This window comes from Micrasema longulum, unplaced genomic scaffold (assembly GCF_059751315.1).
Source record: "Micrasema longulum isolate JH-2025_06_02 unplaced genomic scaffold, ASM5975131v1 h1tg000720l, whole genome shotgun sequence".
Lineage (NCBI taxonomy): Eukaryota > Metazoa > Arthropoda > Insecta > Trichoptera > Brachycentridae > Micrasema > Micrasema longulum.
Window position 1 is genome coordinate 383,405 of NW_028277916.1, and position 27,574 is coordinate 410,978.

Genomic DNA, 27,574 nt, shown 5'->3' on the forward strand with positions numbered 1-27,574 from the left:
CATTGGTACACCAATCGCAGCGTATCTTGATATTTTTGTTACTTAAAGAAAAGATGATCAATCGTACGCTTGGGGTGCCAGTCAAGGGACTATGAAATATTGTACTGTAAAATCACCTTTTAAAATAAATATTTCATGTCTACCATGTCAGGAACTGAACCTGAGACCTCTTGCATGATAAGCAAACGCGTTGAGAGGATGTGATAATACATTTTCTTGTAACAAAAGGTAATATAAATAAAAATAATTTCAAATGTACTGTTTTCGTAAAACTAACTAACTAAAACTAAAGTAAATACAATTCTTGGCCAGAGCCCTTATTTCTCCCGGTGAAAGTGATCACATTAAGGTTCCTTATAATTGAAATATGTGTTTAAATATTTATGTGTGAGATATGACTATATTTTAATTACGTGTGAAAAGGAAACTAAAACACCAAAATATTTTTTCAATAACAGTACTTGCACTGTAGTTTATAAGTTTTTAGGTATAAAATAATAAAAAAGAACTACAAAAAACTAACTAGAATTTAGCTAATGCTCTACATTTGTGAGAAAAGGTTTGAGTGTTTGATGTAGTTGTTGTAGACTCATTTCTGTAGTCCGCTTTTCTGCTCTGCCACATATTTACTCCCATTTTCTCAGATGATCATAAAGGTGTTAAAAATTGTCACCAAATTGCAACATTTGATATTTCCTCTTTGCTAAAAATAAAAAAACAAAAAATTATATAATTTACAATACATTTTTAATTACATTTATTACAAAATGACATACTAAAATAAGCACTTAAAATAGTAAAATATATCTTATTTAGGTTAGTTGGAAGTTATTCATCAGGTATTGCAATAAACCTTCCAATATACATATTTTTGTATATTGTACTTAAGTGCACGTACATGCAAAAATCAAACACCTTAATTATTCCGCATATTGTTAAACCTTTTAAAAAGAAAACTTTGAAGGCTATATTTTGTGATTTATATGTTTTATTTCTCAGAGCAAATTATTATGCAGTAAAGGTAATATTTTTAAAGTTGTCTGTAGATATTGTGATTATGATATTGCAATTCAAATATGTGTAAGCTGATTAATTCTAAATATTCAAAATGATATAAGCGATGTCATATGTAATGGTATAACTTTGTATTTTCCATATGGCGACAAATTTCCTTTTGTTAGGACATGCCAACGTGAGCTGTAGAGAAAATATTTAATATAATATGAATTTTAAACTAATACAAGATATTTTAATAGCACTTACTTTATTTAAAAAAAAATCTTATGTACTTTGGCTCTTAATCTGTTTGGTAATAAAAAAACATTTGAAAAAATAACAAATTGGGTATTATTTAAAGCAAATCTAATAAATAGTTTAATATGGAAATGAATGATGATTGATATTTAAATATACAAATGTATAATAACTGTGTAGGTAGTGATATTTCATTGTTTTTGCAACATCTTTAATACCCAGAGACTGGTATCTTAACTATAAAAATATATATATTACAATTTTTATAATAATAACTGAAGTATTGTATCCTTTTTTATTTAGATTTACTTTATAATAAAGATATCAGTCATAAAGGTGTAGCGACGAATCTTGCTACTGATTATTTCAGATTTGTGAATTTAAGTACCACTTATCTTTCATTTTTTAGTAAATTACAATTTAAAATGAGAATTTTCAAGAGTGCAAAAAAAACTTGAATTACTTAATAAACAATGTGTCCCACCTCCAAGCAGATGACGAATATATCCTATAGTTTGATATCCATATATTCCATTACAGCATAAATTTAAAGAGCCAATCGATATCATCCCTTCGAAAGATCCGCTTTACTGGTTTAATATAATCTGAAAAAATACACTTATAACGGTTATAAATTGTTTACAGATGTTCTATAAGAGAATGAGATTTTTTTTAGAAGATAATATCATTAAAAGTCTAGACATTTATAGAGCTTACTATTTTCTACTATTATTATTAATATTGATATAATATTTGTTTTAGTGCAAAGGTATATTTAAACACCACTATTCATAACATAAATTTTATTATATTACAATAACCTTAATAATATTGTATCCTTTTTATAACACATGCTGTGAGCTATTATAAAGGGTGATGGGTTTAGCAAAATTAAATATCTTAATAATAATAATAATAATTATGGATAACTTATATAGCGCCATTTTCGTAATAAAATACCTCAAGGGCGCTTTACATGGTGATTCTATTGTTAAGTTAATTTAATTGAAGCTTTTAAATTTGTAATTTAATTAAAATAATTTATTTTGTTGTCACGAGCTACGGATTTATTCAAATGATTTAGAGAACAAGTGGGTTTTAAGTTTTTTCCGAAACATCACTTCACTTTCACAGCCTCGCACCTCTGCTGGGAGAGCATTCCATGCCATAGGGCATATGTGTATGCATGTCCAATTGTCTTTCATTGTTTCTTAATAAACATTTGTAATTTTTCACGTCTCTGAGGGAGTTTGTCGTTACAAGATTCTCTTCCTTTTTTAACATATTATTTTCTGGATATTATGTATACCTGTGTTATATTTATAAATACCTAATTTTACCTTTTTATTTTCATTATTTCTATATGTGTGAATTAAGATGTTCTATTTTGTAATGTACATATATATGAATAAATAAAATTGAAATACCACCACTAAACCACTAATAAAATAAATATTAATTATGAGGAAGACTAATGAACAAAGAAGACCAAGAAAGAGATGGCATGACCGAACCCAACAAATTGTTTGAGAAGGATCTCATCAGTGGTACGGGCGGTACGGCAATACTTTGTAAGGCTCCCCTCCCACTAGGCAGCCTGGCTGCGGCAGCTAATACTACATATGACGGCTTATTAGATACCGCACACTAGGCAGCCAAGAAATCCTGGCTGCGGCAGCCATTAGAACGCGTTTGACGTGCACGGCAGCCAACTGGCTGCCTGCAGCCAGAACGAGACAAAGCAAATGTATGTGACTGCCTCAGTCTCCGCGCATTTGTCGTAGCAGCCAGAAGTATTTTATGAAACGAATTTGCAATGACTTTCGATACAGAAGATCCATAAAATAATTTTGAAATGAACCCTTTCAAGTAAAGGATGAATTCAATATCTTCTTTTTGGTTTGCGATAAAATGTAAACAAAAACATCTTCCACATCCATTTTATTTGGACTGGCCGTCAGGCTGGCTGCTTTAACTGGCTTTGCAAAATTTTGACTGCGGCAGCCGAGCTGCCTAGTGGGCGGGAAGCCTAATTATCAACAAAAAAATTCAAGGGGAACATAAAAGCTGTTAATATATTACTTGCGATTTTAACCAAACAAAAATACTGCTGAAACGATAAGTATTTACATACATAATAATTATTTACATTACGAATATCAACAATTAAAACTAACAGTTTGCAGTAGCGGTATTGCTGTACCACTGCGGATATGGTAATACTTCAAAAGTTGGAAAAATCAGCACACATGCATGAGATTTTGTATGACTGCAAACGCATGTGTGTTGTATATCCTCCGGCTGTCCCGGGGAAAACGGCTTGGTGGTTTGTTTATTTTTTACTAACACTAGCTTATTCTTAACCTTTTACAATTTATAAATATTATAATGATTAACAACTTGAGAAAAACTCGTAAGGTAGGTTTAAACCGTACACAATATATAAGTTTGATTAAAATACCGAATTAGATAAACATACCTTCAAATGATGATTCCTGTTGTCGCGCAAGATGTACATTTAGGGACGCTGTGGTTCGTATGCAAGTTTCTATAGAGTACAGTAGGTATTTCACAGAGGTTCTATAAAAATAAACAAAATCCCTAAGGACATGTAGATCCGGGGCATACTTTTCATTTACAAAAGTAGTTGAACTGTCACTGTATGTTTGTTTATGTTTTGCATTGTTGCAATATAAAAAGTACAGTTTGGCGTGTAGAAAAAATAAATACCCCACATGGCAAACGTTATAAATTTTCATCAGGATAGCAAAAGCGTTATATTTTGTAATAGGTATATTCATCTCGTCAGTGACGCATGCGCACGAGTATTTTTTCACATTTTCGCCACTCACGCTCTTGCGGTTAGATATCGAACTATGAAACGTCAATTATAAAACCGTCTAAATAACGAGAAATAACGATTGAGGTTTGGTAAATTCAACATAATTAAGTATTTTGGGTCATTCTTAAGGTCACAATAATGTTTCTATTGAGAATCATTATTTTTGGTTTTATGTGTTCGAATTCATTTACGTAATTTGACATGTAATCATCAGAATTGCCATATAGAATACCAAGTTTAACCGCGTTCAAAAAATAAAAATCCCTAAATTACACCACGTTATATTCTCGTCCGAAAGTCGAGATCATCTCGTGGGTGTCGAGAGTGATCAGAATACCACTGCAGATATTGTTTGTTTAGGATAGTTACAAATAATCAATTCTTCAATTACTGAATGGTTAAAGTTCAAAAATAATACGTCTTAATTATTTCTAAGACTCTTATTTCAATAGTATATTACCCAATCATTACTGTTGAAAACATTATTTTATTTTGCATGCAGTAATACCAAAAGTGAGACTTGAAATAATACATATATTTACATATGCCTAGTATCAATGTACCAACACTTTTTTTCTAATAGCATGAATATTTACTGACAATATTTTGAGAATGTCCAAATGTTTGTAGATACGGACTAGATTCCAGTCCCTAGGGAGTTATCAAGATATGCATATATTACAACAGAGATTGAAAACATTTTTTAATAAATTATAATTAAAAAACACTTTAATTTTTATTTTTTAAATATTGAATAGGTATCTAAGCTTTAAATTGAAAAAAATCAAGCAAAAAACATTGCCTTCTCGAACATTGGTAATAAAGCTGACATAAATTGTGATGATATGATTATTATTGTTTTGGATTTCAGTGTCATTTTTGAAAAAAGGGCATAATTAAACACACGAACATGCAGAGAAGGATAATCAAACCAATATACTGCATTAATCTTTACACAACCCACTAGGACTCATTCTGCACATCTTTTTACGGCGGTCGACCTGTAAGTATCTACCCAAGCTTTCATCCAATAATGTTAAATTTAAGGAAATTCAATAATCAATTATTGAGCAAGGTAAAATTACTGCATTGGTCAACTGTATAATTTACAGATGCGAAGAGAAACAAACAAACATTTATAATACTTGAATTTTAACTTTATTAATTTCAATATTTAAAATCCTGTAAAATATGTATCACCAAAAGCATTATTAGATTTAAATATAATAAAATAAATTAGATAAAGCTAATAAATATAATAGTGAGAATACTGAGATCTTCTTAACGGGGTTTTCTTCGTACATCAAAATCCTCGAATGAATAATCATTAATGTTCTTTTCGTTATTAAATTCTGCCTTTTCTATTTTACTCTGTGGACTTCCAGTATGTGTCAGCCACTCTTTCCTGAAAATAATCAGTAATAAAGTTAAAACAAACTACGATTACAGTTAAAATCGTAATGTTCGGTTTCAAACTTACATTATTTTAATATCCTTTTCAGGACCTTGCATTTGTCCCTGGACAGTTCCTTGCGGAGTATTTTTGCACCACCCTCTAAGGCCAAGTGAATTTGCTTGGTCGCAAGTGCACTAAAAATAAATATAAAATAAAAATAACATTTGAACGTTCATTATGTTTCATTATTTTTTTTATGGGTTTCTATTTCACAGCCTAAAAAATTGTAAGTACCTTTCTGAAAAATACTTGTTGAACTCGTCCAAAAATTTCGAAATCAACGGATAGAAGATTTTTGGTCATTTTCGCACATCCAAATGACCGAAATGAAGAAATAAACATAAATATCTGATAATTTGTTGCAAAATTACACTGCACACTATTTGCAATACTGAGCGGATTTGTTGAAAGCATTAAATAAATAAAAAACGACTAAGAAAAAATATCTAGTCCTGGCGGATACCGAAAGTCAGTCAGGAGTAGTATCTAAAATCTGAACCCAATATATTTTTATTTTATAATCATCCGAGAATTTCACTAAAACAGAGGTTAAAAATTGACACAAAACACAGATGACATAAGACAACTTCTTCTTCTTTGTTTAATGGCTTTTGAGTTTGAGTGACAGAAGACATAAAGGTAGCTCCGCACGCTTACCAAGTGCAATCAATGGCGTTAGGTATTTGACCAACAAATTAAATTAATAATGAATGGTTCGATCGTTAATGCACCAAAGATTATATAGTGTGATACGAGCTATACATACTTGTCTAAAATTTTAATCATAAAATCGTTTTTCCCCGTAAAATAAACAAGTATTTTCATAATTCACCATAAAGTCAATCTTTATTAATATTGGGAAATAACGCGATGATAGTATAAAATATTTCAATATGAATTAATATAACATTCCAATACATTCTTTCGTGTTTTGTGATTTCGCAAACAATAGAAGCATTTTGGTAATAATAACCTATTGGTTCGCGTTAACTAATTCTGAAAAGAGCCCCATTTTAACTCCCGCCGTTAGGGGGGTTCGACAGTCACTTTAAAAACATTAATTTTTGCCTGCTATCTATAAGAACTTCAAAGCGAATTTCAAAATTTAGGAAATTTTTCACTGTTTTTAGTTTGACTGCACTTTCACAGGTGTCATGGTTGTAATTATATATACATTTAGAAATATTGTTTTTTCTAAACAAGGTGGGTTACGGAAAACACCATAACCCATCTTTTTTTAAACGTGTTTTTTCTCATTTAGAGTTTGATATTGTGAAACTTTTTACTATGGCAAGAATCTTGCTTCCTTTAAATTCTTATAATGCACGCATCGATGATTCCGACATATCCATTTTCACGTATTTGTTGCATTTGGTAATGAAATTATGTCTTTCTCAGTCTTCCTTGTTTTCTGTATCCATCAACATTCACATAGTAAATCCTTTTAGCAGTTCTTTCTTTGGACATTCACTCTACGTATCCAAACCAATGCAAAACTTATTTTTTTAATTTGTTGAATCTTGAAATTTGTTCTCCTTACATACATTGTTCTACCACACATTAACCTGAAATATCACATTTCAACAGCATTCAGCCCACTTTCATCTTTATTTTTCCAATTTCATTCCTTACTCCCGGGTCGACCCATAATAGTTGGCACCAGGACTCCATTGTTAACTGCCAATTTGCCTCCTGTGACAAAAAAATATTTACCAAGGTTTATTTTAGTGTACCGTCCACCCTGCTGCTGGCAATCACCCTGCTCGTTTTAATATATATCTCTCTATCTGTAAACTTTTTTTGTTGTTAAAAATGGTTAATCACTTTTTTGTAAAATACAAATGGGTTAGATTTCTAACCACCCGTGTGCTCTGTAGCTGCAAGATGTGTTGAAATTTTGCTCCTGTATGTTACTAAAATTGATCATAATCGGAAACGGTAAGCTATAATCCCAACCACGTGTGCGCTCTGTAGCTGCAAGACGTGTTGGGATGTTTATTGCACAGCGCCATTTCTACTGATTTTCACAGAAAGGTGCTTTGAAGTACTCTCTTTTATTTTATTTTAACGAGTTACTGTGTTTTTACATTAGGATTAGTGATTGAGGTCATATTTCATCATGGGATCAATGAAGATACACATAAGAATTATTACTTCATACAAATAAAAACCACTTGAGCACAAAAAAGTTTGTTCTAGTATACCATCAGTATCCTTATCTGAAAGTAAAAAAAGACTGCCATTTTCATCATGTTGCCGGTAATATTCAAATACACGCTGTTCAAAAACATTGTGAATAGTACCTATATGTACTCATACACAATAAGGGTAAAACATTATAGGATAGTTTGCAGAACAAACGTACAATTCTAATACATTTTTTTAAGGTATTTGTACAGCAATATTTTACAATTACATCCAAAAACAAATCAGGGCATTATCGTGTTTAAATTATTATTTCCAGAGTTTCCTACAAACACCACTGGTTGCAGCACGTCATGGTTCAATAATTTTAATTGTTTGAAAAAATTACTTGCTTTAATATTCCATAATATTTCTTTTTTTGTTATAAGTAAATTTTATAAAAATAATTTAAACAGAATGACGCTGATGTCCCCCCCCCCCTCCACCAAGTGTTGCAAGCGGGTGGAACCCAAAATTAGAATTAATGATTGTTTATGGTATTAGCTTAACATTTTAGTTATTTAAATTTGGTTGTTTTATCTATGGTCTATCGCGCCTTCACTATTGTCATTTTTTGTGCGGTTCGGTTCGTTCGTTCTGTGGTTTCGTGACTTTTGTTTTGCCGAAAATATGTGGTATAATTAGTTGTATTTTAAATAGTTATGACTAGTGTGTTGTGCTTATAAATCTCCAAGGATGTCGGGGACATTGGAAATACCCCTCCGTGATACGGATGAAGTAAATTTTAGTTGTGAAGTAATATGTATTATGCCTACTTTCTTCTAACCTCTTAACGTTTTGATTTTTAATTTCACAGGTTATAGAATTAGACCCTGAACAACTTCCACAGGGAGATGAAGTCTTGGGCATTTTACGTCAAGAAAGATCCCAACTTAACATCTGGGTCAATGTCTCGGTATGTTGAATCGATTTCTTTTACATTAGTGTTCACTCAATATTGTTTAATATCCTAAAAGCAAAATTATATCTTTACAGCTGGCGTACTACAAAGAAAACAAAATCGATGACTTTCTTAAGATTTTGGAAGCGTCTCGTATTGACGCGAACATTGACTACAGAGATTATGAAAAAGATCAAATGCGTGCGCTGGATATGCTTGCAGCTTACTATGTGCAAGAAGCCAACAGGGAAAAGAACAAGGATAAGAAAAGAGATCTGTTTACCAAAGCAACGCTCTTGTATACAACTGCAGACAAAATCATCATGTACGATCAGGTAATTAATGATCTTACAATCATAACTTAGTATTTTACGTAATGTTGTTTACTTTGCCGAATTTTTACATTGTAAAATAAAATCTCTTTGCCCAACAATAGCTATCGGCACCTGGGGTCCCATGATATTTAATATGTTGAGATCATGAATCCAAATACAGCCATCCGGAGAAGTTATTTTGGTTTTTACAGAATTTATAATTCAAATTTACATTATTTAATGATCTCTTTAAGAATATTATACTTTTTTCCATCAAAATGGTATACTTAATAAATGATTTGTAAAAAAATTAAATTGCAAACTCTTGATTTCGTATCTTATTAATAAAACATAATCTTTTTTTATTGAGTGTAATTATTTCTTCATTGTAGCTATTGCGATGTGTGCAAATAAGCACCTAGTTATGTTTTAATAAAATGTTATAATTCGTAATAATAATAATAATCCTAGTTTATTAACAAAATAACAATTACTTTATCTACTACATATACACTAAGGTAATAGATTTCTCTGGATCATGTCTAGTCTGCCTAACTAGATACAACCTGTTTTAATGCAGACATTTTTATGCAAAAATGAACAATAACATTACTAATATTGATGTTTTTTGTTGATATTTCTTGATAAAACTCCATAGTTAATGATAATGATAAAATTTATAAATAAACTTATCAATGAAACTTCTTGATTTAGTTTTACTTTTTAAACTAGTTGTAAATATTTATGTTTTCTGTCCCCTGTTAAAATATTGTTCTATCTTATCTCCAAAATATGTTAAGAATAGTATAAAAGCTGTAAACGTTGTAAACAAATCACCAGTCTTGAAGATGCCTACTTAGGCGAAAGCGCTCGTTGGTCAAAATAATAAAAAGTAAAACTAAACCAAGAAGTTTCATTGATAAGTTTATTTATAAATTTTATCATTATCATTAATAACATTACTACCTACTAGTTAATTTACTATACAGTTATGCAATATTAATTTATACCATTTATTATTTAAGAATGTATTTTGAGTAAATTTTCCGATTTTTCTCGACCCAGTAACCAATAAAAAAAATAAAAAAAATTATAATACATAAGGTTATTAAAAATCAGGAGTGAGGTGTGTGGAGTAAGTAGTTCCAGTCAGCGCAAAACAGAGGGGCTTTTTTAAAAATGATTTCTAACGTCGAAGCCACCTGAGAGGGCACAAGGAGATTAATTAAAAAAGATAAGGCCAGAATCTTCTTCTTCTTCTAGTGCTTTGCCGGGTCCCCTCGACGTAGGCGATCACTACAGCGAAAGAATATGTATATGTCCTGCGCTAATTTTACATTTCACAGCCAGGACGATTGCATATTGATGTACTCGCCGTAGTAATTCCTGGGAAAAGATGACCAGAGTGGTTTCCCGTTGCCTTCTCTGGTGGATTTTCTGTCGGGGTTACCTTCCCTTAGCTGGTTGGTTTTGGTTTTGAGGCACCAAAAACTCGCCTTTCATCCTCTTGTTATCTGCTGTGATCACACCGTTATGAGTGTGATCCCATTGCCCAGGGTTCGCAACGTGGACGCTAACGAGTTAGACTAGTCAGTAGTGTTACCGGTGGAATGCAACTGGGCATTCGCAGCATTTTATAGAATCACATCCTCCAGCAAGATGTGACTCACTGCGACCCTACTGACAGTTCAAACCCCAGGGCCAGAATACAAAAAGAAAATCAAACAATATCCGTTTAAGCTATACTAGAGTAGAGATAGCTACGATATCACAATAAATGTAATTTACGTACTTATATAAAACTTGTTTCAGAACCACCTTTTGGGTCGTGCCTATTTCTGTTTGCTGGAAGGAGACAAGATGGAACAAGCAGATGCACAGTTTAACTTTGTGCTGAATCAGTCTCCTAATAACATCCCTTCTCTGCTTGGAAAAGCTTGTATTGCTTTTAATAAAAAGGATTACCGTGGTGCACTGGCGTTCTATAAAAAGGCTCTTAGAACTAATCCCAACTGTCCTGCTGCCCTTAGACTTGGTATGGGACATTGTTTCATGAAACTAAACAACCAGGAAAAGGCTAGGTTAGTAAAATGCATATTCATTTTTCACTTTCACCAAAAATGTCATACTTCACCAGTAATCAAACTATTGCTAATTGAAACATAAAATTATTTATTAATCGGTTTACTAAATTAAATATTCTACTGTATAAATGTAATATGATTATTATTAAATTGAATTATAGAATTATTAAAGAATTAAATTACTAATTTTAGATACAAGATCTTAATTCTACTAAACCATGTATTATTTAATAATTTGTCTCTATCATATTTTTGATATATATTAATTTTTGTTATGTATTTTGTATATTGACATGATAATGAATAATTGTGCAGGAACAAAATTGTGTATCATGTGTGATTATAAATAAATAAATCCGTTCTGAATTATTAGGTGCATTTTGCTTGCGATACAGACACCATTAAAATGTAAAGTTTTAAAACATTACTTATACTAACTTACTGAATGGTCTGCTAGTTGATAACAAAATACATTTTACTCGCATGTAAATTATACAAATTATGTTTATTTTTAAGACTGGCTTTTGAAAGAGCTTTGGCCTTGGATAATTCTTGTGTTGGCGCACTGGTTGGTTTGTCGATTCTAAAACTAAATATTCAAGATCCTGAATCAAATAAAATGGCTGTCATCATGCTGTCCAAGGCTTATGCAATTGATCCTAAGAACCCGATGGTTCTAAATCATTTAGCAAACCATTTCTTCTTCAAGAAGGTAAGTCATAATTTTAACAAAAGAAATGTTATTACTTCAAAACATAAAAGAAGATACTATGTACTAACACTTCTAAGACACTTGTTGAGTTTCATAGAAGTTCAATTTATTTTTTAATTATGATTATTATTTATTTGAGTTTCTTTGTCATAGACAAAGAATATCTAGTCACCAGAAATAATTTGATACTGACCATTCCGTTGTATGACTTTTATTTTATGTGTTCTCTATTTAAATTTCATTGCCTTAGCTGAAGAATAGAATATAAAATCACCATAAATGTAACAAATATTTTGTATAAAACCCTAATAAAGGGTGAAAAAAAAAACCAATGATTAATCATTGAATTCTTTTGCTGCTTTTTATTCCAGGACTACAGCAAAGTCCAGCACCTTGCTCTGCACGCCTTCCACAACACGGAAAACGAAGCCATGAGGGCAGAGAGTTGCTACCATCTGGCAAGAGCCTTCCACGCCCATGGGGACTGTGACCAAGCCTTCCAATACTACTACCAAGCCACGCAGTTTGCTCCTGCCTCCTTTGTCTTGCCCCACTTTGGCTTGGGACAGATGTACATCTACAGAGGAGACTCTGAAAATGTATATAATCATTTCAATGACCAACTAAAATTTATTTGTTTTTTTTTTAAATACTGTAAATATATTTGTTTTTATTATTAATTTATTGTTCTACTTTTTAGGCTGCCCAGTGTTTTGAAAAAGTTCTAAAAGCTCAACCAAATAATTATGAGACAATGAAAATTCTCGGATCTCTGTATGCATCTTCCAGCTCCCAATCTAAAAGAGACATTGCTCGAACTCATCTGAAAAAAGTTACTGACCAATTTCCCGATGACGTGGAAGCGTGGATTGAGCTTGCACAAATTTTGGAACAAACTGATTTACAGGTATGTTACGACTGATGTGCATTTTTTTCTAAAGTCATAGTTTCACAAAGGTTTTGTGATTTTTTTTCTTTTTAAAGGTGCACTTTCTTCTGCTCCATGGCGTGTAAGTCTTATATTTATTTGGGTTTAATATCATCAATCAAACATAAAAATGTGTGTTAAGAAGTTAAACAAAACTAAATAACACAAAATTTGTTAATCTGATACTATTATCCAGGTTCAATACAGTTACAGTTTCAGATTATGCAGTAAACAAAATATTTAAAAAAATACATTTCTTCTTTTGATGCTCACTATAATTTTTCTTCTTTGTATACCTATATGTTACATTCATTTTGTAACCAGTAAATCCACAATTTGTTAGCCTTAGAACAAGCTCCTGTCTAGTTGGGCGGCAAATTGTGAATTTCTAATGCCAAAAAATCTACATTATATTTGTATAGTTTATTGTTCCCTTTTTTCCTTCTCTTAAATATATTTGTAAATTGTTTATATATAATAAAGAAAATCTAATGTTTGCAATAAATTAATGTCATAAGGAACCTTTACTAAAATTCCTTCCTCTTGGGAAATCTAATCTAGAATAGAATACCTTTTGGGAATATTGATATTTTTCCAATATGAATGTTTTCTGTCAAAATTAATGTACAGTCTTAGAGCAACACAAGAGATGCTTTTTAGATTTTTTTATTTCCGGTGAATTCTGTCTAACAATCAAAGTACGATTTACCTTTATGAATGTTTTTTTTTCCCGTTTGGTTAGATGATTTATTTTTCAGGGTTCTCTAGCTGCATATGGAACTGCCACCAAAATTCTGAAAGAGAAAGTTCAAGCTGACATACCGGCTGAAATACTAAACAATGTCGGATCTCTCCACTACCGTCTCGGTAACTTACAAGAAGCCAAGAATAATCTAGAAGAATCTCTTGCCAGATCCAATGCAGAAGCCGATCATGATCCACAGTACTATAACTCAATAGCGGTCACAACAACTTACAATCTCGCTAGGCTTAGTGAAGCCCTGTGCTCTTTCGACAAAGCTGAGAAACTGTATAAGGATATTCTCAAAGAACATCCTAATTATGTGGATTGCTATCTTAGGTATAAACATAATATGATTAAATATTTTCATGACCTTATGATTTAACATATAAAACAAGATTTGGTAACCACTTGTATTTTTTTTCAACATTATTTTTATTTCTCTCCTAGGCTAGGCTGCATGGCTCGAGATAAAGGACAGATTTACGAAGCTAGCGATTGGTTTAAAGAAGCTCTCCGGATCAATAATGAACATCCAGACGCCTGGTCTTTGTTGGGTAATCTTCATCTTGCCAAAATGGAATGGGGCCCAGGACAGAAGAAATTTGAGAGGATTCTTAAAAACCCATCTACTTCTACTGATGCATATTCACTCATTGCATTAGGTAAATATTTAGTATCATTTATATTTGAACGTATAATTGTGATACATTAAAAAATATATGTAAATTCCTGAATATCTGTGAATTATTATTTCTTGTATTGATTTATTAAGTTAGTTCATAGGGACCTTTAGAACTAATATAAATATTTCATTTACATCTCATATAGGTTTTATGTTTTTAAATTATTATGAAAATAAAACTTTTGTTGTTAGTGTTTTATTTTTATAATACATAATTTAAAATGAAGTGTTACAAAGTGAATGCCGATTCAATTAACACTATTATATGTTTTTAAATCAGTATTTCTATTTCTTTATTTCCTTAAGTGGGTAGGTAACTTGGTACAATTTGCACAAACAAATTTGTAAATAGTACTGACATGTGTAAATCCATCCATACTTCCATATACTAATATTATATATAAATGGTAAAGTGTGTTTGTTTGTGTTTCACGTCTGAACGGGTCGACCAATTGGCATAATTTTTTGCACAGGGATAGCTAGAGGTGTGAAGTAAAATAGGATACTTATTTTCCATCCCGAATTTTAAAAAGTTACAATGAAAAACAATTATATCAACAATGAGCAACATTATTTAAAAATTAATAGGCGGTAAGGTGGGATGTCAAAAGGAATCAATTTGAAATTATTTTTTTAAATTTCTATCACTGACTTGCTTTATCTATGGTTAGTTTGGTTTGCTTTTCGTTTTGGTTTTGTAGTAGGATTTTAGATTTTTGAACAGAATAAAGATGCTACGCCACCATAGACAAACGAACCATCTTATTTCTCTTATAGCAATAGTTGGAAGATCAATCTACTTTTAATCCTGATCATTCCATTGGGAAAATACTTATTGATAAATGACACACCTAATTAATTACCTAAATAATTTCTTCCTAGTAAGATGTGAGCGAAGCCTAGCTAGCTAGTATTTAAATAAATAAAAATCTTAAACTTGACACTGGCTAGAACCCAAAAAAAGACTATGACGAATTAATAACATTTTACAATTCTATACCCTTGCACAAGGTTTGCACAAGTTTTCAGACTCTTTTTTTCTTATTGATAGTCTTATATTGTTCCCATCTCTGTTTTTATATGTATTATGTATATATTATGGGAATGTTTGTACTTTTCGAAAATTTATTTTATCTTATTATTTTAGCTATTGTATGAATAAAAACTTCATCATATAGTTGGAACGAAGTGTTTTCTTTGAAAATCTAGTAAATGCATAGTTGTAGTAAAATAAATAAATGTATTAGATAAACGAGGAAGAGAAAAGTTTCTTCCTAGGTCCTGTAATATATTTAGACAATTTTCTGTTACATTATTTATTTAATGAACTTTTGTCTTGCTATAGTTGAACCACAATCAGAATTTTAAATATTCAATCCTTATTATGAAATTACTCATGCATCTACATATATTCATTTTCTGTGGCCCAGGTAATGTATGGCTTCAAACATTGCATCAGCCAACAAAAGATAAAGATCGGGAAAAACGTCATCAGGAAAGAGCTCTTGCTATGTACAAACAAGTACTCCGCAACGACCCGAAGAATATTTGGGCGGCCAATGGTATTGGAGCAGTATTAGCACATAAGGGATGCATCAACGAGGCAAGAGATATCTTTGCCCAAGTACGAGAGGCTACAGCAGATTTCTGCGATGTTTGGATGAACATTGCTCATATTTATGTGGAACAAAATCAATATATTAGTGCTATCCAAATGGTAAATATTTTTTTTTATTACATATTTTAAACCACTGTAAATTACCGATTTATTCATCACCACTGTGTCCATCCAAAATTATTTTCATTTATCTAGGGTAAGTGTAATACAATAAAACTTCAATTTTACGTTTTCCCGCTTTTTACACCGAAATGTTCAGGACCCATTTTTCTTCATACATTCTCATACAAATATTCCCCCCAATTAATGTTTTTACATTTTTCATCACCCCGGTTTTATGCTAATATATTTTCGGAATTCGTTTGATGTGTCAAAAACGCCAAAATTATGTCGTAATAATAGTGCCGCGGTCCGCGCGCCATCGCTGTGCCATGCAAATGTAGAATAAAAACAGGTAAACAACTAATAAAAGATAAATTATTGTCTTAACCTAAATTCAAAGCAGGTGCAGTGTAATAAACCTTTTTGTTTAAGTGTCTTTCTTTAGGGTTAGTTTTAGTTTTCATTGGAACAAAAACGTCATATTAATTTATACAAATCATGAAACGCGCAGTTGAAACACGTTTAGCAACAATAAAGTTTTAATATCAATAAATTGCGATGTTTAAAACATAACAATATTTAAAGTTATAAAAAAAGATGGTTAAAAAGTTGTCACAAAAGTGTGAACCAATTTTGCAACGATTTATATGACAGTGGTTTCTAGTGATTCTGTATAAATAAAATTTCCCAGCATTTAGGGGAAAAAATACTGTACGTTATTTTACACAAATTAAAAATTTTATTTTCGCCATTTTTTAATTACACATAAAATAATTTTAAAATGCTGTTTTTAAATCAAATAAAAAACAGATTACATAATATTGTTTGAAAAAAAAACAAAATATAAAAATTTTTCAGTGAAATCATTGAAATAGTAAAAAAAAATTAACAATCTTTTCTGGAAGTATATGTACACTATAATAGTGTAGCAAATTAATTAAATTTTTATGTAATTCCTATTTTTTCCATACATTTTTCATTTCCTCATTTTAGCATTTTCCTCAGTTTTACACTTTTTTTCTTGCTCCCTTGAAAAACGTAAAAAGGGGGTTTTACTGTATATGTAATTTCTTGGAATTTATTATTACCTACCACAAAGTAAATATGTACATAAATAGTTGTACGACTTAAAATGCTTTTATTTCCTTAGACTAAACTTTTCACAGACGAATATGACGAGTATACATATTTTTTTTTACTGACATTTCTTGGTGGAACTGCATTTTAATTTAATATTATACGTTTTTAGTTTGACCATTTTTAATTTTGAAAATTCAAACCGACACAGTGTATCGCCTAGAACAAGCTAGGAGGACAAAATTATTTTTGTATCTATTTTATTTGTACTACCCCTAACCAATAATAATAAGCTGATATATTATCTTTTAAATTTGTAAATCATCATAGGGGGTGTTAGGTTCAGGTCATATAAATTATACGAGAGATTTAAATGTTTTTTTATATTTTTAAAAAATTGTAATTAAATAAAGCTTACGAACACACAAATAATACTAACAAATACAGGTATGCTATTTAAATTATAAATCTCAAAAAATAACATTATTGATAAATTTTGAATTCGGGGTTAACACTAAATTAACAAAAAAAATGTTATTGAAATAGAAAATCTATAATTTTTAATTGCTTAAAAAAAACATAACAATTCTCATCCAACTGTTGGTTAAAAATACATAAGCAATAAAAACAAATGCAGTTTTGAGTATATACCTAATTAAATTGGTAATGAGGAAGTTAAAAGTAAAAAAGTTGAGGAAGTTAAGTTAAGAAAAATAAGTTTTTTTTTTTTTTGCTATTTAATTTATGTATAATTTTTTTAATTAAAGTAAATAAATAAAGTTCTTACCATTATAGATAGAATCCATCGCTAAAGCCATATGCTCGATGCGTACATATCGCTCCCACAAATTTTTTCATCTGACGAATGTGGGTAAAGAAAATGCCTTTTTATTATTTAGTTCATCATCCAACAATAATAATTCCAAATACGCCTCGGTATGAAAGAAACAATTTTTTTCACAAACACGTTTATTAGCGCTTTATCATGTATTTATTTTTGCAGAAAATAAACACTAATATTTAATACAAAATTACTGATTTATGTTATTGTATTCAAATTGAGGCGGCGATATTTGTTCTAGTATGAAAATTGCCTGAAGAAGTTCCACCGCCACCATAGCGTGGAGGGCCTGGTGTACCTGGCGCGGGCACTAGCCGGCGCTGGAAAATTGCGGGCCGCACGCACAGCGCTCCTGCGCGCCCGCCGCGTGGCGCCGCATGACCCCGCACTGCTCTACTCCGCCGCCCTGCTGCTGCGCCGCCTGGCCGCGCACGTGCTGCGCCAGAACCGCTCCTCGCTGCCCACCGTGCTGGGGGCCGTGCACGAGCTGGGACTCAGTCACAAGTATGTATTATTATTCTTTTATTCAATGCAGGCCCTGTTGCTGTCCACATTTTTTTGTATTTCTTTCAGTTTTATTTCATTTGCTTATGCTGCGGTTTGTTGGTGACAGCAGACCGTGGCCTGCTAGTAATTAATGGGCTGCTTACTCACTGATAAAAAAGATTTTGATTATGAAATTCATACTTATCAGATTTTTTTGTCGTCGATTCGAGTGACTTTATATCACTAAGTTCTTTATTTTTCAACACTCTTGGTTGGAATATGGAAGTCTAGACAAATGTAAATACAGAGCTTTTGAATCTCTCGCAATGAATGTCACTGCGTAGGTCGGTAGAATGTACTGGTCTGTAGTCCTTGGGCGAAGCGATGGTCAAGTCCAAGAGGGTATATTTCAGTAGTAGAGCGGGAGATCGGACGGTGTGATGAAATAAAACGATGTGACTAAAGTGAAGGCTCGAGGCGAACTGATTTATTTTCAAAATTGACACATTATATAGGGCGCGTAACGGGCTCTCGCTACCCGCGTCCAAACCGGCGCTAGGCTGCTCTAGGAGTGGGGGGGGGGAAATACCACTTCGTTGGGAGCCGCCTCACGCGCTGCATCATTTACAATGTTCTTTTAGGGCAACAATGGTCATATCAAATATAAATGCCCTTTTTAGGGCAATAATTAGTCGAGGTTTAAAGTAATGCTCTTCTTAGGGCAACAATTAGTCAAACGCTAAGCACATGCCCTTTTTAGGGCTTGTAACATAATTTTTATTCTAAAGTATCCCGGTATCGTTAAGGTCAGACCCGAAAGTGGAATATTCACCCTTTATTGTAGGTCTAACACGTAGCTGATAGATACCGGGGACCCTACCTATATTATACTATTTTAATTTTTCTATTTTAACCGTCCGTTACACAAGTTAAAAAATTTCTAAAATCTGTCTGTCGAAACTGTGCACGCATTACTACACTTTGAGGTGGACTTGATTTCCGGAAGTTCTATTTCACACACAGAAATTGCACTGATATAATATTGTGTATTTACCTTTCAGATACTTTTCTTACCTCTCTACCCTGGCAGGGGATGGTGAGCGTGTGCGGTACGACGCACAGCTAGCGGCACTGGAGGCCAGGCAGTGCCAGGACCTACTGTCCCAGGCCCAGTATCACGTAACGCGAGCTCGCACGGCGCACGATGAGGAACGCAGCCAGCGGCGCAAGCAAGAAATGGAAAAGGAATCTTTCAAAAGACGTCAGGTACACAATGCCGGGTGAAAATAGTCTCCTACATTTAGTAAACAATCACTCGCCAATAGAGGAAAAACACTTCGCTTCAAATATGGCCACACTGATGATTAAACATTAAGTGATGTATAAAACTGTTGAATAAACAAAAAAAGTAATATGTTTTTTTTCAATTCAACCTTATTAAGTGGTTTTTTTTAATTTGTTTATTTAACTTTTTGTACATTATGTTAATTGTACATTGGCGGGCTTATTTCCAAACGACAATTTCTTCTAACCAACCAATAAAATAAAAGTTTCATTTTTACAATTCAAGTTACAAAACATATTCAATAGAAAATAAAAAGCTAAAGATATATAAAAATATAAATAACTGCATTTGTATATAAATTACCTTAAATCAATACTATTACTCAATGAGAAAAGGGTAGGGTTAAAGGTTTTGGGTAATGCTTATAGACGCAATAATATTCTAAATGAACATCTTTGTGTCTGGTTTCACATGTTCATATTTATTTGACAGTTAATCATCACTGTGGCCATATATAAAGCAAAGTGTAGTCGCATGCAAGAAATTAAAGTCCACACATTAACAATTCTCTAGGGGTAGAGAAATAGCAGGTATATTGGCTCGGGTAGCAGCAGAAAGTCGCAAATTTGGGTTGGAAATAAACAGAACTAAAACGAAGCTCATGATCGTTGACAGAGCCAATATGCTACAACCATCAACTAGACTCCAAGACCTTGAAAAATTTCAAGATTTTGTTTATTTAGGCTCATCCATCTCTGCGGGCGGTGCATGCACATCAGAAATTAAAAGACGCATCCTAATCGCAAAAAATGCCATGACTCGACTGACCAAAATTTGGCAAAATTGGGGCATCTCGATGAAAACTAAAATGTTTATAGAGCGTACGCTTGTGTTCCCAATATTCTTAAATGGCGCAGAAACGTGGATAATTAAAACACGTGAGCAGGAGAGAAGAGATGCCTTCAAGATGTGGTGTTGGCGTCAAATGCTGAGAATACCATGGACAGTCAGAAGAACAAATGTCTCTATACTTAGAGGAACTAAAAGTAAAAGTTCGCCTATCGGCCATATGCTGCCAACATATGCTGCAGTTCTTCGGACACATAGCTAGACGTGACCAAGGAAATCTGGAGAAAATAACAATCATGGCAGTGTGCCAGGACAAAGAAGCAGAGGCAGGGCTGCAGCTCGATGGATCGACTAGGTGAAAACGTCACAGGAGCTGTGGAGAGGGCGCAGAGCCGTGAAGAGTGGAGACGCTTTGTCAATGGAATGGCTGGTGAGAGTACTAATGATCACGACCCTCAGAACTGAGGAACGACATAGAAAAAGGGGTAGAGAAGATTCAGAATAGCACTATAGCATTTTTAAGAACATAGAAAATTATTATAAAGAAAAATAAAAAGACACAATGGTATATAGTAGACTTGATGGGAGTGGAAGCGGGAGAGAGGTGTTTATAATTGAAATCAATTCAGTGGTCGTATGAAAGAAGACAACTTGTTATCAAAGAAATCAAGAAGTCTGGGCACAGGGGAATGAAAACCAGTTAGTTCTATGGTTATCGGTATGGAAGAGTAAGTTTTGTCTGAGGTTTCTAGTTGGGATATTTAATCTTTTTGAGCTCAGAGTTCAGGCGCATCAAAGCGCTATGTGTCTTCACTATGATATTTCATTGTCTCCGGACTAGTATCTGAAGTAAGATACTTCTCAGCTTACCTTTGTGTAACAAATAATCAATATACACTGCAATTGATTTATGAATGCATTGTATTCCTCATCATTAAGTGGAATTAAAGATAAAAAAAAGAAATAATTTTGTTTGAATTTTCGACGAAAGATTATCTTTTTAAACTTTATTTTAACGTTTTAAATTAGAGCATTCTTTCTTTCTCATAATTTTGATTATTCTTTTTCCAGGAAGAAGAGCGCAAGAAGCTTGCCGAGGACAAAGTCAAGACTGTTGTTGAAAACTTACAAAAGCGCAAAGAGTACCAGGAGAAGACGAAGAATGCTTTGGTCATAGACATGCCCCAGGAAGCCAAGAGGGGAAGGGGCGGTAAGGGGAGGAAGGATGATTATATCTCCGACTCGGGGGGCAGTGGGAACGAAGGAGCTCCCAGGGAACCAGGGTAAGAAATGAAGAAGCACATTTATTTTGTGTCTTTATTTATGTCGCATTATAAATCAATTTTGAAATTCCATGTTATTGCATACATGAGATTGGATTGTGATCCCTTGGTATGAGTATAGCAGAGGCCCAAAGTTTGAACTCTGCTCTGCCACAACTTAATTTCTATATTACATTTTTAGAAAATAGCTTTAATTTTAAAATATCTTTTTTTTAAATATTACATTTTTAAATACTAACACGGTTTTTTTTTAAAGGAATATACTCTTTTTTTTTAAATCGGCAGATGGAATAATTTCTGAATTTAATACAAGTTAACATAGTTTTTGCTATCATTCATGTAATTGCAATATAGAGAAAGAAGGACAATATCGGACATAAACCCTCAATATAATTTCCCAAAATCATAGTAATCCAAGGGACAATGAAAGCTTTAGAGTTAAATTAAATTCAAATCGCGGTTTATGATATTAAACTTTTTAAAGAGCTACCCGATTATTGACAAAAAATAAAAAAAAATTTAAGGTAAATCGATAGGAAGACCCACAGTCTTTATAGCGGTTTTCGGGTTTGTGGAAGGAGCGCTTTCACAGATAGAATAATTTTTAAATTATGAATGTTTAAATAATCATTTGTTTTGTTGCATTAGTGCCGAGAGAGGAAGAAAAAGAAAGCGAGAACCTGGCGAAAAGAAAAGCAGGAAGAAGAAGGAACCACGAGCTGATGGAGCATCAGAATCTGACAGTGACCGACCTAAAACCAAAAAAGGAAGAAAGAAGGTAAGATTGTTAAATACGCAACCCTTATGATCTGGTGCATATCACTTTGTGCATTAGAGTGAGGTCAGCAGCTGTCCTTCTGGTGAAGAGCAATGGTAACCTCAACTCAGACATCAAAGTTTGGTAGCAAATTTCATTTACAGGTTTACCCTTTTTGAACTGTATGTAGTGTAAAAACTTCCGCTAAATTCTTTCCAAGTTAAAAGAGTTGCAGTTGTACAAAGGGCTCCAAACTGATGATGCATATTCCAGTTGTGATCGGACCAGCGCACAATACAGAGATTTTATTTAAACTATGCCACTAAAATTTATTGTATTCCGGATAATGAAGCCCAGCATCTGCATAGCCTCGTTAGCAATTATCATTCTATGGTGCGTAAAGGTTAGCTTTTCATCAAAAGTTACCCCGAGATCTCTGACTTGTGGGACTCTGGTTAAAGAGTCATTTATAAAGTATAACGATGGAATGAGGTTTCGTGAACAACAAAAAGACATGTGAAAACATTTATTTATATTTAAAAACAAATGTTAGAATTCGCACCACTTAAGAAGTATATCGATATTCCTTTGATGGTAAAGTATGTCATTTGTGCAATTTATTCATCTAAATAGATTCAAATCATCAGCATATAGCAAGAAATCTACATTAGAAAATTGTGTGGGTAGATCGTTAATAAATAATACAAAGAGAAATGGAGCAAGATGAGAAACTTGTGGTACCCCCCCGATCTAGCTTTAAATTCATAAGAGCGATAGCCATTTCGATTTATAGCAATTATCCTATTGCTAAGATAACTCTTAAGTCAATTTAAGATGATCACACAAATTCCTAGTGCTTCTAATTTGCCTGTAAGTATAATATGTTTTTTTTTTATATATTTTTTTTTTTATATTTGTTATTTTTTCACGCCCATAAGGCTTTTACATACATGAAAGTTTTACAAAATATAAGTATATAAACAACATTAAATTTTAAAAATACAATATAAAGCAACAAAAGATAGAACAGTGTTAAGAAGTAAAGTTGGTATAAAAAAAAAGAAGATGAGTATATAAACAACATAGATTTTTTAAAAAAACACAATATAAAGAAATAAAACATAGGAACAGCGTTAAGAAGTATAGTTGGTAAAAAATAAAAAGATGAGTGTATTAACAACATAAATTTTTAATTAATAAAGTTTACTTTATCAAAGACTTTAGAGAAGTCTGTATATATTGTATAGACTTGAGATTGTGATTTAGAGGCTTATATTATATAATATGCCAGTTGCAAGAAAAAATCCAAGAAAGATTTTTCCTCAATTGGTCTGAGTGTTGTGGTGTATTTTTCATTATCTCCTTCCATATCCTTTCTATCCCACCTCCGGACAAGGCTCTAAATAAATTCTTGGCTGGTTATTCTTTAAATAAAAAATGATACGAGGGTTGTTCGATGACATTAGTTGAGTTTATGTTAAAAAATTCATTCATAATGATAGCCTTGCGAGACGGTGCATTATCGTGGTACAAAATCTAAGAGTTGTTTTTCCACAAATCTGGCCTTTGTCTGCGGATGTTCTCTCTCGAAATAATATTGTTGATTCACTGTTTGGCTGTGTCAGTAAGAAATTCCGAATGAACAATGCCACGAATATCGAAGAAAACAGTGAGCATTACCTTGATTTTCAAACGACTTTGACGTGTTTTTTTCAGTTTCAGCTCATTGGGCAGGCACCATTCCGATGCCTGTTGGCTAGTTTGCATGTCGTACTCAATAAACCCATGTCTCGTCACCAGTTACAAATAATATTTATATTGTATTACAGAAAGGGAAGGACTCCAAGAAGTCTGTTTCAGATGGGTTAAGTGCCAAACAAAAGATGCGCATTGTCTCAAAGGCAACTATTTCCACAAGCGAATCGGAAGACAGTGATAAGGATGGACAAGCCGGTACTAGTGCGGGAAGAAAGAGAATCGTTCAGAGGTCAGATAGTGAAGGGTAAGGCAAACTTCAATAATTATTAACTAATGCATATAACTGGTAGTCTCCTGACTTCTCAAAATACTTATGATTGTGCAATTATGAGTCTTTCGATTTGTGGTGCATAGCTTTTATTTGTATGCTATTTGAACCACAACAGATCAGGAAGCCCAATGAGGAAGTTCAGTGCTACGCGAAATTGGATACAAAAAATGTCTTCTTACACAAAGAAAAATTAGAGCCATTGAAGCCAGTGAAGTTTCTCAAAAATGTATGAAAAAATTAATCAAAATGGTTTTAATAAAAATGAATTACTCTGAATGACATTCTTGTGAATCAACCAATGACAGATTTCCAATGACAGACAGGGAAGCTAATTTACAAATCAGCAGAACTCACCATAGGGACGTCACAGGCGGAGTAATTTTAAAATTGCAAAACTTTAAACAATCAGCGCTGATAATTCGATACATATAAATATTTTAAAAACCACTGACTTTCCTACAGCCCAGCACAGAAAACCCAGATTTTAAAAAAATAATTGTGATCTCACCTGGGTTCCAATTACAATAGGAAGTTGACATATATAAAATATATTTATCTGCAATTATTGTCTATAAAATAAAATTATCTATACAAAAATGTATATATTCCAGTGAAAATTTTAAGTGTCTTTATCTGTAACCTGTAATTGAACATGTTTAAAAATATATTTAAATATTTAATTTTCAATAAAGGAAAGGAAATATAAAAGTCTAGGCATTTACAGGGTTAGTGACCTGTCATTGGCTAGTTTAAGTTCACTTTCGCAATGTTATATTCGCCATTTCGCCTATGTGTAAACATTCATATATTTTTTGTTAATGCTAATAATTGCTAAAATCTCTAATCTTTATTATTTATTTATTTATTTTATTTTATAAATTTATTGCATAAAATTACTATACATATTTAATAACAGGGAATCTATATAAAACTAATGAATAGAACATACATACATACTTGTTCTTCGGCACTTCTAGATGTTAATTACTAGTAGGAATTACTAGTGAAGATCGCATAGTAATAAAAACATTTTTGTCTCCAGGTCTAAAAGCCGTTCCCGAAGTCGATCCAAATCTGGAAGTAGATCTGCTTCACGTTCGAGATCTAAGAGTGGCTCCAAGTCTCGCTCAGGGTCGCGTTCAAAAAGTGGGTCACGGTCAAAAAGCAGGTCACGGTCGAAAAGTAGGTCAAGATCAAAGAGTGGTTCGCGATCTCGTTCCAGGTACATACTTTTATTCTATAAAGTTTACTACCTCAAATGATATATGTATAATATGTAATGACTCCCGCTAGTTGCGAGAAAAAAAGAGTTTTTTTTTCTCAATTGTTCAGAGTGTTGTGGTGTATTTTTCATAAATTCTTTCCATATCCTCCTTTTCCCACCTGCTGACAAGCCCCTAAAATAATAGAAACTTAGCAGGTTATACCTCTTAAAAAAAAAAATAATGAGTTTTTCTTATGTAGGTATGTATGTATTTTTGTATCCTTTTCCACATTTTTGTATTTCGTTAGCTTATTTTTCCGCAGCTAAATTTTTTTATTTTTTTGCCTTAAATCACCTTAACAAAATTTATATACCATATTCTCAATATGCTTTTCTTAATTTCTTTTGTTTATATTTGACTATCATGTTATAATAATACTGTTATAAAATTGTTTTATATTCTAATTGGTTCATTGAACTGTAATCATGAATGTATCTTTATGTTTTTAATATCACAGATCAAAGAGTGGATCACGTTCGCGATCCAAAAGTGGATCTCGGTCCAAAAGCAGGTCTCGATCTCGTTCCAAGAGCGGATCCCGTTCCAGATCTCGTTCCAAGAGCGGTTCACGATCTAGGTCTAGATCCAAAAGCGGATCCAGATCACGATCTAAAAGTGGGTCTAGGTCTCGTAGTGGATCCAGAGATTCCAACCGATCAGGTGGATCAAGGCCTGATACTCCAATATCAAGAAAATCTGTTTCTGCATCTGAGGACGAAGGTGAGTTAATTAACAAATAAATAATCTAAAAGCATGATACAAATTTTTAGTCTCATAGGAAGAAAACTGGTAAAGTAATAACTTGCGTGATTTTTGACAATGGAACAGTAGTGATTTCAAACAAAGTTAAATTGACATACATATATTCTAACAGACATGGAAAATTTTTTTGAGAAAGACATAACGAAAGTCTAGGTTTATGACCTTTTATAAAAACGGTACAATTAAATATTTGTTATTGCTTTATGCATGTTCAACATAAAAATTAGTATTTTTAAAATTTTTCACATGAAACCAATATGTTTGTCTTTTACTTGTTTCAGCCTAAATATATTCATTTTACCCGCTATCAATTTGACCTCCTTAATACCCTGGACGGAAAATGGTTTTCACCGTGTGTACCACGTTATTTTGTGACTACATTTGTAATCTATTTAGATATAACGTATATGTTCTTATTTGTGAATTATTTAAATAATAAATATTAGTTATTATACAATAAAGTAGTCTTATTATAACCTAATGATTGATAATTTTTTAAAAAAAACATTTGATCAAAAATATTTTTAAATCTGTAATTTTTCTTCTTTCATGTTTTTAAATCAGTGAAATAAAAATTTGCACCAGTCAATTGAGACTTCGTATCTATATATTTCAATAAGCTACCAATATTTAAATACATGTGTGTATTATAATTTATTATATAAATAAAAGACGAGTGATACATACTTTAATCCACAAATTTGGAATTTCCAGTTACCGGTTTTATCGCCTTCGCGACATCTTCGAGACTGGTATAGATATTAAGAAATTCAATGTATCTTAATAAAGATACCAGTCTCAAAGATGTCGCGAAAGCGATGAAACCGGTCACTGGATATTCCAAATTTGTGGAGTAAAGTATCACTCGTCTTTTTTTTATACAATAAATTATTAAGAGCTTTCATCAAGAATTTTCACTTACAAACTTAAATGTGTGTACTATGTAATAAAATAATAAAAACATGGAATATTTGGTTTAATATTTTTTATTGTTATACAACCGCCAACCACATTCCTTGTGTTAACAATTAATTTATTTTAATAGATTCGACTAGTATAATTGATTACATTACAAATCCATTCCGTGCTTTGAGCCTGGAATGTTACTTAGTACTAAA

General features: G+C 32.3%; 2 protein-coding genes and 1 long non-coding RNA gene across 3 annotated transcripts; 1 reads left to right on the plus strand and 2 right to left on the minus strand.

The window, feature by feature from the left end:
* Positions 1–443: 443 nt before the first annotated feature.
* LOC148279476 (uncharacterized) lies at positions 444–4,579 on the minus strand. The gene is made up of 3 exons (XR_015822871.1): positions 3,734–4,579; positions 1,739–1,859; positions 444–703 (listed from the first exon to the last, which is right to left on the minus strand). It is a non-coding gene; the product is annotated as an uncharacterized LOC148279476 (long non-coding RNA).
* A 652-nt stretch (positions 4,580–5,231) lies between these two features.
* Positions 5,232–6,158, minus strand: LOC148279477 (acylphosphatase-1-like). Its single transcript, XM_088229871.1, has 3 exons — positions 5,787–6,158; positions 5,577–5,686; positions 5,232–5,501 (listed from the first exon to the last, which is right to left on the minus strand). Exons 1-3 carry the CDS (start codon positions 5,964–5,966, stop codon positions 5,378–5,380), a joined length of 414 nt encoding a protein of 137 aa, XP_088085997.1. The 5' UTR covers positions 5,967–6,158; the 3' UTR covers positions 5,232–5,377.
* A 2,138-nt stretch (positions 6,159–8,296) lies between these two features.
* Positions 8,297–26,911, plus strand: Ctr9 (RNA polymerase-associated protein Ctr9). Its single transcript, XM_088229873.1, has 18 exons — positions 8,297–8,474; positions 8,554–8,652; positions 8,733–8,972; positions 10,764–11,032; positions 11,552–11,747; positions 12,119–12,346; positions 12,448–12,654; positions 13,434–13,756; positions 13,868–14,082; positions 15,533–15,819; positions 17,982–18,244; positions 19,288–19,492; positions 21,432–21,643; positions 22,292–22,421; positions 24,230–24,402; positions 25,472–25,651; positions 26,152–26,414; positions 26,738–26,911. The coding sequence occupies exons 1-18, from the start codon at positions 8,433–8,435 to the stop codon at positions 26,740–26,742; spliced, it is 3,537 nt and encodes a 1,178-aa protein (XP_088085999.1). The 5' UTR covers positions 8,297–8,432; the 3' UTR covers positions 26,743–26,911.
* The last annotated feature ends 663 nt before the right edge of the window (positions 26,912–27,574 follow it).